Source organism: Muntiacus reevesi, chromosome 4 (genome assembly GCF_963930625.1).
Source record: "Muntiacus reevesi chromosome 4, mMunRee1.1, whole genome shotgun sequence".
Classification (NCBI taxonomy): Eukaryota; Metazoa; Chordata; class Mammalia; order Artiodactyla; family Cervidae; genus Muntiacus; species Muntiacus reevesi.
Window position 1 is genome coordinate 54,786,152 of NC_089252.1, and position 12,443 is coordinate 54,798,594.

At 51.3% G+C, this 12,443-nt stretch overlaps 1 protein-coding gene across 7 annotated transcripts in view; it reads left to right on the plus strand.

Annotated features, from left to right (window-relative positions):
* Nucleotides 1-12,443, plus strand: part of NEDD4L (NEDD4 like E3 ubiquitin protein ligase) — a 360,734-nt gene that overhangs the window by 343,794 nt on the left and 4,497 nt on the right. For all 7 annotated transcript variants that reach the window (XM_065932817.1, XM_065932818.1, XM_065932820.1 and 4 more), the window contains 6 exons: nucleotides 3,787-3,860; nucleotides 5,894-5,954; nucleotides 7,645-7,704; nucleotides 8,936-9,043; nucleotides 10,289-10,385; nucleotides 11,279-11,351. In XM_065932817.1, the coding sequence (XP_065788889.1) occupies nucleotides 3,787-3,860; nucleotides 5,894-5,954; nucleotides 7,645-7,704; nucleotides 8,936-9,043; nucleotides 10,289-10,385; nucleotides 11,279-11,351 (473 nt within the window). The remainder of the gene's footprint in view (nucleotides 1-3,786; nucleotides 3,861-5,893; nucleotides 5,955-7,644; nucleotides 7,705-8,935; nucleotides 9,044-10,288; nucleotides 10,386-11,278; nucleotides 11,352-12,443) is intronic.

Below are 12,443 nucleotides of genomic sequence, written 5' to 3' on the forward strand. Positions count from 1 at the left end.
GGACAAGAGGTCTCAGCCATCACAATGGCTGTGGTCCTCCACGCAGCCACAGAACATACCACTGGCCCCATGGGCGTCTTTGGTAAGATTGCATAAGAGGAAAGGGGCAATTGGTGGGGGGGTGGCATCTAAAAAGGCTCCTCGGGGGGTGCTGACGGGGAGAAAGGCTGAGAAGCACTGGGTGGGGGAGAGCAAGTAGGGGAAAGACAGACACTGGATTCAGGTGGGGAGAGGGGAGAGGCCAGACCACAAACCCAGGGAGGAGGCAGGTCCTCCAGGACAGGTCAGGGAAAGCGGCAGGGGGCAGCTGCGGGGAGCGTGAGGGTGGGAGAGGCGCTGGTTGCCGGGGGAGGCTGGGGAGCACGGGGACAGCAGCACCCAGGAGCTGAAGGAGAAGCAGCCAGACCTTCCTCTGGCCAGGTCCAGCACGCCCGATTTGACCCAGTGTCTCCGCAGACTTCTCAGACCTTTGTCCTAAAGCGTTTGCCAGGAGATCGGGGAGACCTGTGTGAGTCCCAAGTTGTTATTTAGCAAAGAAGTGAGGTCCAGTTCTTTGAGAGTTGCATCGCGGAGGGTCTGCTGGTCTTCGTGGTCTTGCTTCACAAAGGCGAGAGAGGAGTTAGTAATTGGGCCAGGAGACTTCAAGAACAGTTTTCTTCCAAAAGCACTTGTTGACCCCCTCCCGTGCGCCAGGCACTGTGCTAGTTTGTCAGCGTTGGGTCCTTCAGGAAGGAGTTCAGACACAAGACAACAGCTGTTTTTAAAAAGTGGAATTTTTAAAGACCCTGGTGCAAGGACAGAGTGAGGGCAAAAGGAGAAGGGGCATTAGATGGTGGTTGGATAGCATCACTGACTCAAAGGACGTGAGTTTTTAATCGAGTGTGAGTAACAGCTGTTTCTGCCCACAGGGCTGTGTGAGGCGAGGACGGGGTGCAGCCGAGGCTCCGGGAGGAGTTACCTTCTCCAGAGAAGGCCTGAGCCCCCGAGCCCCGTCACTGCCTCCTGGGTCAGCCATGTGGCCAGCAGTTCCTTCCCTAGCACAGACAGTCCAGTCTGCTCTTTTTTTTTTTTTTTTTCAACTTTCAAAACTAATATTATATATCTGATTACAAAATATAATAATAAAATATTGACCTTTGTAATAAAGTCAGTACAGTAAACACATATTAAAATCATCCTTCGTTCCTACCACTTAGAGAAAAATCACCACTAAATTTTGGTTTGTGTCTTGCAGAATTATTCTCGGTAAACATACACAAGGTTTTTTTTAATTTTTATTTATTTATTAATTACAGGAGTGGAACTGTAGAGTGTGCACAGTTTTACCTTAATAAATCCTAGATGGCTGTCCATGTCCGTAAATACCATATTTTACGCCGGGTTTCATTCCATAGACCAAGCATCTTTTTTTAATAACTTCTCTTTATCTATTCATGGCTGCACAGGGCCTGTGTTGCTCTGCGGGAGCTCTTCTCTGCGTGGTGAGCGGAGAGCGCCTCTTCGTCTGGTGTCTGGCTGCTCACCGCGGCGGCCTCTCCCACTGGGCGCATGGGCTCTGGAGCTCAGGCTCAATAGTTAGACTTGGTCGCTCCACCACATGTGGGGTCTCACCAGATCAGGATCGAACCCGTGTCTCCTGCGCTGGCAGGCAAATTCTCTACCACTGAGCCACCAAGGAAGCCCCATAGACCAAACATTTTTCGCCACGGCCTAGTGGTCAGCATCTAGGCTATGTCAGCATCTCACCATATAAACAGTACGAGGACTGTAATCCTGAAATACACATTTTGTACCAATATCTTACCGTTGGTATAAATCCTAAAAGAGAAGTAACTATAAGAAGGGACTTGCACCTTAGAATCTTGATGCCTGTTGCCATCCCACTTCCTAAGTGGAACTGTTCACTATCCTCAAGTAGTGCCGGGACCTACACAGGGCAAGAGCAGATCCCTGCTGCCGGGGGAGGGGGGGCGACTGGACAGGCTGGAAGACAGCTGTGGGAGGGAGGCCAGTGGGAAGAGAGGATTTGAAGAAATATAAAAATACAGTAGCAGTTAAGTCCATACTGGGGACAGGAAAGCATCGTATTGATGTTATAGAAGGTGGGGTTCAGCCATGTGGGAGGGAAGCTGGGTCCCTTCCCAGATAATGAAGAAAAGGACGAAGAAGAAAACGGGAAGGGCCAAGACCAAGGATTCATAGGCTTAGATTGAAAAAACTGCCTCCACGTGAAAAAGAACAACAGTCAAGCACACCATCAGAGGAAATGCTCAGAGAGGAAGAGGTTCTGGTAGGCAGGCCAGAGACGTCCGGTCTGATCCTGGGTGTGTGTGGCAGGGTGGGGTACTCTATTGTACCGTTCAGTTGCTAAGGGGTCTCTGATTCTTTGTGACCCCATGGACTGCAGCAGGCTTCCCTGTCCTTGACTATCTCCCAAGTTTGCTCAAACTCATGTCCATGGAGTCGGTGATGCTGTCTAACCATCTCATCCTCTGCCGCCCCTTTCTGCTGGCTTCAGACTTTCCCAGCCTCAGGGTCTTTTCCAGTGAGTGGGCTTTTCATCTGGTGGCCAGAGTGTTGGAGCTGGGGCGGGGTCACTGAAAGTGGACCTGTGACAGAGCAGGACTCTTTAGGTGTGAATCTGTATCCCTCGTGAGGGATGTGACCTGGATGTTTACTCGAGAACCCGCTCCCTCGGGCTTGGCTTCCTCCTGGACATAGCCAGATGCATGTGGGGAAAAGACGGCAAGGACTCCCAGCAGAATACGAATGTGGTTATCTGTGAATAGGGGAGCTGTGGGTGGTAATTTTTTTCCCCTTTATTTCCCCAGAATTTCCATGAGAGTAAACACTTTCCTGTTAGATCAGTAGACTCTTCCTTCCCTTCTGCTCCTTAATGCTTTGTCCACTCGGATGTTAAGCCAGGGCTAGCAGAGGAGGAGAAGACTCTGCCTTGGGTTCAGCGTCTTTACTCCTCACGCTCCTGGGTGGCTCTGACCGAGGCGGGCACGTTCTGGGCCAGGGAACCGGGAGGTGGTGTCGTGTGCCTGCTAAGTCCCTTCAGGCGTGTCCAACCCTTTGTGACCCCATGGACTGCAGCCCGCCAGGCTCCTCTGTCCATGGGATTCTCCAGGCAAGAATACTGGAGTGGGTTGCCAAGCCCTACTCCAGGGGTCTTCCCGACCCAGGGATCAAACCTGGGTCTCCTGGACTGCAGGCAGATTCTTTCATCACTGAGCCACTGGGGAAGCCCAAGGTGGTGTCTGATGCACAGAAATGGCAGGGGTTCTCCAGGGGCAGGCGGATCCATTCCTCAACTTGACTTCCTCAGCATCTCTTTTAAGTCCCTGTGTTTTGCCCCTTTGAAAGAAATTCCACTTTTTTTTTTTATGGCTATAAAATCTAATTTTCAGCAACAAATTTGGATCTCTGCAGTCTTGATGGATGTACTCTGTCTTTTCTGTGAAACATAATTAAATTTCTTGATAAGTCAATAGCAGATGAAAAAAAGTGTTGTTCTCCACTGTTGCTAATGTATGAAGGATAATTAAAACTCATAAATAACCATAAAATCATTTGCCTTCAATGATAACATCTTTAAGCATGTAACATCTTCACAGTTTAAAGCCTTCATTCGATATCCCCTTGGACACAGAGCCCATTTTCTGGGAAAGAGTTGTGAATAAATTTTACTTAGGTTCTTTTTATAGTGAGACGTTATTACTCAGTGGTAATATGCGAAATAGCTTTGTGATGGTGATCGTTGTTTTATCTTTGTAATTACAGACATATCAAGTGGATCTGAAGCCCAACGGGTCAGAAATAATGGTGACGAATGAGAACAAGAGAGAGTACATCGAGTAGGTACCATCCGGCCCTGTCTTCATTAAATCGAGCAGCACGTTTGGTGGACGGCCCTTGCCAGAGCACCTCGTGCATGTCGTGGCGATCCTTCTAACAGCCCGGGTTCCTTTCTGGCTTGGGCTATGAAATGGAAAGTGTGGCTTGTGTCATGACTCCTTGGAGCTGCCAGACGGAGGAGCAGTGGGAGGAGACGAGGGTCCTTGTTGAGTAACGCGGCAGATACTCTGGGAGCCAGTGGGCATCCCGTCTAACACTGAGAATCATAGCGATGGAACACAGTGTCCATGGCCAGTTGGGGTAAAATTAGCAACAACCAAAGAGAAGATATTGCATCTCTCTCCTGACTTCTTTTCCATAATGAAAGTGTAGGCAAGGAGTTTAAAATGGATAGGGAGAATTGAGCAGATGCTGAAACATCGTTCCTGATGTGTGTGATTTTCTTTACTCAGCCTCTTCAGCCTCCATTGGTGGAACAAACTGTTGAGTCCTTTGGAAGTCTAGGACATCAGTACTAGGCAGAAGTTCTTTCTCTGTGGGACAGCTTACGTTTTCCTCTCTGGTGTATACGTATGCTTCATGCACACAGTCCTGCTATCCTCCAAGGATCGCCGGGCTGCCTCGCTAACCTTGGGCACAGGGGCAAGGTCAGCATGACGGTGGTTGGCTCCCAGGTCTTAGTTTCTGCTCATCTGGTGAGTTACAGCCACAGCCTGAACTCCCTGTTTGCATTCAGAACATCACCTCAACACGCCAGGTTGCCTCCTCTCTCATTACAGTGGGTCACAGGGCCTGAGAGAACTGGCGCCTAGCATCTGCAAAGAAAAGCCTATTGTCTTTTCTAATTAGGAGGAGTTGGAGAGTGTCGAGTCCCGACAGACCCTGACGAAGGACAGACTTCTCCATTCGACAGTTCTTGCCTGTTCGCGTTAATTGGCATTTGTGCTGAACTTGGACAGTCTCAGCAAGTAGATGGCGTCCTAGCAGACACCATTGTCTTCATTCAGAAAGCACACACTTGGAATTGATTTTTAACAGCCCTCCACCCCAGGGCGACTAGGGTCAGAAGTCAGAGGGTTTGGACCTTGTGATGCATGTACTGCATCTCTCTTTGCAGTTACTTCTTTGAGGTTTCAGGTTGGGGGCAGGGCCTCAGGCAGCGTCTCCACTGGCTTCACCGCCGAAGTCGGATTGAGCTTCCAGCTTCTCCCTGCCCGCTGCAGCCCCCGGCGCAGTAGGAGGCTGTCGGGCTGGGGGTCGCAGCACAGCCAGGGAGCCCCAGAATGCTGAGCAGTGGGCAGGCGGCAGGCTGGTCCCCGGGGCCATTGCCATGGCGCCCCCTGTGAGTGAGAGCCCTTGCTGACAAGGTCCCTGTGCCATTTCACGACAGAGCGCCTTAGGTGGGCTCCAGAGCGGATTCGCCTGGTGGTAAATGCTGCTGTCCACTGAACGTTGTCACAGGGAGCATCAGTGGATTTCTGTGACACAGAAGTTTATTACCACTAGTCCTCCAAATGTTGGCATTAAAGTAATAATGCCAGTGGTAAAATGCTGATAGATTGTATGTCTTCGTTGAAAACCAGCACATTGGATTCTAGAACGAATTATCATATGATCACATATGTCGTACTGGGTATTCCCCTTAAAAATACATACATGGTTGTATGTAAGTGTGGGTATATACACCTTTGGGTTTGTGTGTACACGTTCATTATGCCCAGGTATGTTTGTATTCAAGGCCCATTTTCCCATTTTTCTGGACAGTCACATTTATAAAGCAGCTTTGGTAAAGTAAGGCTTGGTGGCGGGGAGGGGGAAGAAACCAGTGTCTTTTTTTTTTTTTAAATCCCCAATGACATTCGAGGCTCCACGTGTGCCCCTGTTCTCAAAAGCATCCAGGACTCAGCCCCAGCGGCCCCTCTCTCCTTGGCCTGCTTTGGACCCGGCTCCTCCCCTGCCCGAGGAGCTGCTGCAGTTGGAAGGAAGGAGTGAAAGCAGGAGGTGGTTAACTGCTGTCCGTTTCTCCCCGCAGCCTAGTCATCCAGTGGAGGTTCGTGAACAGGGTCCAGAAGCAGATGAACGCCTTCCTGGAGGTGAGTCAGGCTCACTGGGAGCCGGGCCTGCACCCTGAGGTTGGGAGAGGACCACCCCCCTCCTGGGGGTGGGCACGAGGCGGGGTACCATCACATGCCCCCCACATGGGCACAGGTGTGGGGACCCCCTCCCACTGCCTGCAGCCCCAGGACAGGAGTGTCCATGCGGCCCTGCTGCCCTCCGTTTGTTGGCGTTGGTTCAGGGTTTTCTGGTTTTGCTGCTCTTAGTTGTTAATTCGCCGTGACTGTTTTTAAAGGGAAATCTTTACAGACTTGATCCAGAAGGGCCAGCTCCCCCCAGAGGCTAGACCCATCGCCCTGCAGTTTTCAGTGGTACCCAGGGAAGGCTGGGAGCATCTCAGTGCTTTGCTGTGGTGACCACAGGTTCTGAGAAATGTGAGGACCTGGGCAGTTTCCATTCATACCATCCCTCCCCAGTAGCCGTGCCTTCCCCTTCCATCAGCCGAACATTTTTTTTTTTAATCCCCTGCCCTTTCTTCGTGCCTGGCTGAACAATTCCTCACCCTATTAAAGCGTGACGCAGTTACTTCTCAGACCCAGGTAGTTAACGTTCAATGATGCCACAGGCCCCTGAGGAGAGAGGCCCGTCAGAGAATAGGGGTTCATCATTTTTTATAAAATGGCACACTGTGACCCAAAGTGCAGTTTCTAAGTCCTAATAACTGGCTCTAGTTACGTAAAGAGAACGAATCCCCGGTGTCCACTCCAGGCTTCCGTTCTCATTGAACCTATGCCAGGTTCTCCTTGGGTGATGCTCTTAAGCTCACCCCTCACCCAGTTACCTGCTCATGGTGAATAAAGCACCAGCCCAGGCAGGACACTCGAAAAAATTCTGGGACTTTGGGTGTAATGTGTGAATTGGACACACTTGAGAACAGCAGGTTTCACACCTTATTTACACACGAAACCCAGGTGGCCTCACTCCAGGTGATCTCACTTGCAGAAGTGACTACACGAAGGGCCAGCGACGCAGAACATCCATCCTGGGTCAGTGCAGTGGTTAGTGAAAGTGCCAGTCACTGAGTTGTGTCTGACTCTGCAGCCCCCCCATGGACTGTAGCCCACCAGGCTCCTCTGTTCATGGGTTACTCCAGGCAAGAACACTGGCGTGGGTAGCCACTCCCTTCTCCAGGGTGTCTTCCTGACCCAGGATCAAACCCACATCTCCTACACTGCGGGTGGATTGTTTCCGTCTGAGCCACCAGTCGGTGATAACCAACCAGCTAAGCTGGGAACCGGCTGTTGCTCTGTGCTGCCTGTCTCCTCTCTGTTGATCACAGGCCGCCTCTGGTGTTTCATCTCTGCCTTCGGCACCTTGTTTGTAAACGGTCTCTTTGCACGCCTCTGGCCTGTGTGTCTGAGGACACCCTGACTCTCAGCGGTGTGTCATAAATGGCTTTTGGAATCTGCCGCCTACTTGCAGCAACTTATATTTTCAAGGTTTCAGGAATTACTCAAGTACCTGAATCTTCTGGAGTCTGCCACTCTTTAAATCTTTTATACTGTGATTATGCTGTTTTTATTGGAACTAAAATTACTGAATATTGTTACTGATAGCTATAAATTATCAGGGAACAATGTATTTTTTCCTAACTAACCACACAAAGCTGGTAAAATTTGTCTTTCAGAGAAAAAGGTATTGAGAGTGATTTTTTTTTTTTTCTTTCAGGGATTCACAGAACTGCTCCCTATTGATTTGATTAAAATCTTTGATGAAAATGAACTGGAGGTTTGTAAACATTTTACATAAAGGAGATCTTATTTACGTTGCTTCACTGCTGATACTGTAACATTCTCTCATCCACAGCGTCCTAGTGAGTAAGCTTAGGTCAGTTCTGCCACGTGTCCCGGGGGCTTGTGTGCCGACCGCGGAGCAGGGAACGGCAGAGGCCGTGGCCTGTGCGCTCCTTCCTGGGAGAGGGCAGGTCTGGGGCGCAGCAGACCGCGGCCTGCGCGCTGAGCCGGCTCACCGCTGGGCCTGGCTGGGCGGGGAAGCTGCTGCTTCCGGTAGAGCTGGGGCGGCAGCAGCCCGGTGAGGGGGGCGCCACACTGCTCCCCGGGTTTTCTGCACACCCACTGTGAGAGCCGACGGGGACTTGGCCCCGAGCTGAGCGGGAGCGTCTGGGGGGGGCTCCTAGAGCAGCGGTCGCCGTGAACGTGAAGGGGTCGCGTTGAGTGAGGAAGCACAGCAGAAGCAACGAGGCGGGAGCAGGAGGTGGCTCCGTGCCGGCCTGGGCCAGCCTCTCGGTGTCGATGTGGACGAGAGCGCAGCGTCTGCAGAGCAGGGGGGCCTCTTCACCATTGTGTCGAGGGAAGCAAAACGAGGCAGGCTGTGTCTGTGCAGAGGCTGCTGACAGGACTCAGGCCGCTTGTCCAGTGAAGCGGCTCCTGGAGACTAGCTTTCTGTTCTTCTACCTTCAAGTGGAAACGTCCAGGTAGATGACATCCTAGAAAGATGTAGGACCAGTCTGCTCACCAGGAGGTGAGGTGATGCCCTGAGCTGGTGGATCCGTCTGGGGAAGACACGTTCCGCTGTCATAAAGCACAAATTCTGCTGTGGGTGGAGAGGTATTTTGCAACATTGAGACAGATAACTTCTCAGAAGAGCAGACAGCCAGCGTCACGGGCATGTGTAAACCGAGCCAAAGGAAGTCCGTGAGCACTGAGCTGAGATCAGAGGGGCCAGGAGGGTGATCAGTTTGGACTTTTCATTTCCAGTATGAGAGGCGGTGGTCCGTCCAGGCACTGGAATCGGGTCCCCTCATTACCTCTCTTGTCTCTGACCCGAGGCGGCAGGCAGGGTGTGGCACACGTGTTCCGCTTCATCCGTCCTTCCAGTTCACTGGCTCGTCTGGCTTTGCACGTAACGCGATGCTGGCGTTGAGAGGAGGCCTTTTCTCCATGTGCATTTCTTGGGCTTTCACGATACACCCTGTTCACCTCTGGTCTGTCTCCTCCAGTTGCTGATGTGCGGCCTTGGCGATGTGGATGTGAACGACTGGCGACAACATTCTATTTACAAGAATGGCTACTGCCCGAACCACCCCGTGATCCAGTGGTTCTGGAAGGTGAGTCTGGGGCCCAGGGCCCTTGCTGCCTTCCAAGGTCTGTGGCCTGCTGGGGAGGGAAGAGGGCTGCTGAGCCCAACGGAGCCCTTCCCGCCGCTTCTGTGTCACCGTGGTGGACGCCTGTCCTCACTTGTCCTGAGAAAGCCACATTGTCTTCCTCGGTCACCTACTCCAGTGCTTTTGTTTGAGGAAATGGTTGAGTAGGATGACCCTGAAAAGCAGATAGCTGGATTCAAGAATTGGAATGAGTCCTCCAGAGTATGAATAAGAATGAAAGGCTTCTCAGGACAAATACATGCTTTGGGGCTGCCTTTTCCAAGATGCCATTTTGGTTTAAAAACCATTTTCTCAACTTTTTTTGTGAATTACAACAACCATTTTGATGTTTACATCTTTCAATCAGAGATGCAAGTGAAATCTGCTTCACTCTCTAAAGGCCAGTGTTTGTATCCTGTTCATTTTAGGAGAGAAGTGAGATCGCAGGTCTGAGGAGAGAGCATAAACTGACTTTGAAAGAACAATTCCAGGGGGAAGAGCACTGGTTATCTCCTTACAGAAATAAGAAATCTGTCTGAACTGTCTTAATTTCTAAGTGTCTGTTACTAATAAGATTTCAAGTGCAGCAGAGAAGTATAGAGAAAAGGAAGAAAGCAGAATCATCAAATCCTAAAATCTTAGTCCAGGTCTCACTCAGCTTTGATTTTGGATTTTTTTTTTTAATATCAGTTCAAGTGACTGTACCAGTGAAGCCAACTAGATCCTTAGAATAATTCAGATAGGTAAGCCACACCGATAATTTCAGAGGCCCAGCCTGGCTTCCGTTTTTCTTTTTCTAAAATGTTATCTTTAGAGAATTTCTCTACAGCCAGAAATCCTGCCTCATAAGCCGGGTTCCCCTCTCGAGCCAGTCGGAAACACACAGTTTGAAAAGCGTCAACCCCAGGATCGTGTGTGTTAGCCTCACAAACAGAAACATGAGCTCAGTGCCGTCAACAAGTTTGCCTTTTTTTTAAAAAAACCACTTATTTTTGACCAGTGGGCACATGAAGAAAGGGACATTGTGATCCCTCGGTCTCTGAGATTACAGAGGCCACTGTCATGGCCATTAAAAAAAATGCACCCCGGCCTCACCCCTTCCGGGTGTCAGACCGTCTGGGACTTCCGCCGCAGCGCCCGCGGGATGGCGGCTTGCCGGTCCGCGCTGCGTGTCCAGCGGCGCATGGTGACCTCTGCCCCCGTCCGCAGGCTGTGCTGCTGATGGACGCCGAGAAGCGCATCCGGTTACTACAGTTTGTCACGGGGACGTCCCGAGTACCTATGAACGGATTTGCCGAGCTTTATGGTGAGCAGGATACCAGGGGGTCTTGTCCTCCCCCCACCCCGTGCTGTGTACCAGGCATGCGCTGTGGTTCCAGAAGACTGCCCCCGGGCCTCCAGCCACGTGGGTTTTATCTGGACGCAGTAGACTCGCCACATGAAGGGTGCGGCCGCATGCTGTCCCCCTCAGCTGCTCTTAAGTCGTTCAGTCGTGTCAGACTCTGCAACCCCGTGGACTGCAGCACGCCAGGCCCGCCTGGCCATCACCGACTCCTGGAGTTTACTCAAACTCATGTCCATTGAGTCGGTGATGCCATCCAACCTTCTCATCCTCTGTGGCCCCCTTCTCCTCCTGTTTGTGTAGTTACCTCTGTATAAAAGCAGGGGACTGTTTTTACTTTTTGTTTTTGTACAGAGAACCATAAGTTTGGTCTTCTTTCTTTTTTCTGGTACATCTTCCAAAACAACTAGATTTTGCAGAATCATCCATGTGGTTGTAAGCTGAACATTAAAAAGTACTGCACCCCTCCACAAGGCAGAATTCTTTTAGCGCTTCCTGTAGATTAAAAAAATCACTTTCTGCTCTGCATATTAAAAGTCACGATATTTCAGGTTTCCACCCCACCCACCCAGAAGTAGTTTTAAATTTAAGCTTGCAGGGCTGGGCTGAAAGGCTGCAGCTTCCACCCGTCCCATGCTGTGTCTGCTCTGTCCAGCGTGACGCGGTTCTGTCCCGAGGGTGACGCGGGTCTGGGTCTGGGGTTTGGGGTGGTGCCGCACCGTGGCTGCCCCCGTTCTATACGCTGTGATGTCACAGCTGCAGAGGGGTCCCCGGGCTCACCCCGGGCGCGCCTTGCCCACCCCTCCTTCACCTTGCCTTGAGCACTCAGCGTTGCGTTCTCTTTTTCTTTTCTCTAGGTTCCAATGGTCCTCAGCTGTTTACAATAGAGCAATGGGGAAGTCCTGAAAAACTGCCCAGAGCTCACACGTGGTGAGTGACAGAAAACCACACAACTGTCGACAGACAGACTTGTTTTTTCAAAGCTTAGTTGTGAATAACACTGGGCGAGAGGCAAGGATGCTGTGCTCCCTGCCCACTGAACATTTAGAGTGGGAATTGTCAATGATGCAGGCGAAGGTATAATCATCGCTGGTGCTGAAGTTGAACCATGAGTTGAAAGGGCCGGTATGTTTGATAATGAAGGGTTAAATCCCTCCTTCCTGCTTTCCGTGGGGCGTTTCTCCTCCAGTCCCCCTCTTTGCTTAAATATTCTGGGAAGCAGAGATTTTACTGTATCATCTCCCTACATGGCTGTGACAGCAGCCAGCCTCTGAGCAGACTGCGTTCTTATTCCAGCCTTAAATTGGTTTAGAACCAGGAATGCGATTCCTTGGAGAAACAGGGTCTTTAAAAGACTTCCCATGGCCATCCAGAACCCATGAGTCTCTGGGATTTAGCAACGTGACTGTGACAGGGGGGGTCACAGGTCCGACCAAGGAACCCCCAGGGAGGCTCAGTGCAGTGGCATTCAGAAGCCCTCCAGGGAACGGGGTGGGAGGAGGAGGGTCTCCGGGAGACTTTGCTGAGACCCACAGAGAGGACCTCAGGGGCCTTTAATCCAGCTCCCGGGTCCCCCGGGTTGGTTTCCCCTGCCGAGGCTTTGGTTTCTTATTCGTAGGAAGCAGGTGGAGGGGGTCCTGTGGATGGTCAGCCCCCTGGCCTCCTTCCCCACGAGAAGCCTGGGCTGCCAGAGTCGCCAGGCTGTCCTGGGCTGCCTGGCACGGCTCGGAGGAAGGTCTCATTCAGGTGCATGTGTGGGAAATGGGCTGTGGAAGGTTTTTTTGCTTCTCTTTGATTCCGTCGCCTTGCCGGAAAGCACGTTCTCCCCACTGTTTGTACCATTCCGAGAACTCCCAAGTGGGATGGATGTGGTCCCTGCCTGTCAGCGCCAGGAAAGCAGGCTGACTCTTGCTGCAGCTGGCCGATCCCTGGAGCAGTCGGTGTCCCTGACTGTCTGCCTTTATTCTCCGGGGAGAATGTTTTGGCCATTTGGAGCTTTTATTCCAAACAGTTTCAGAATCC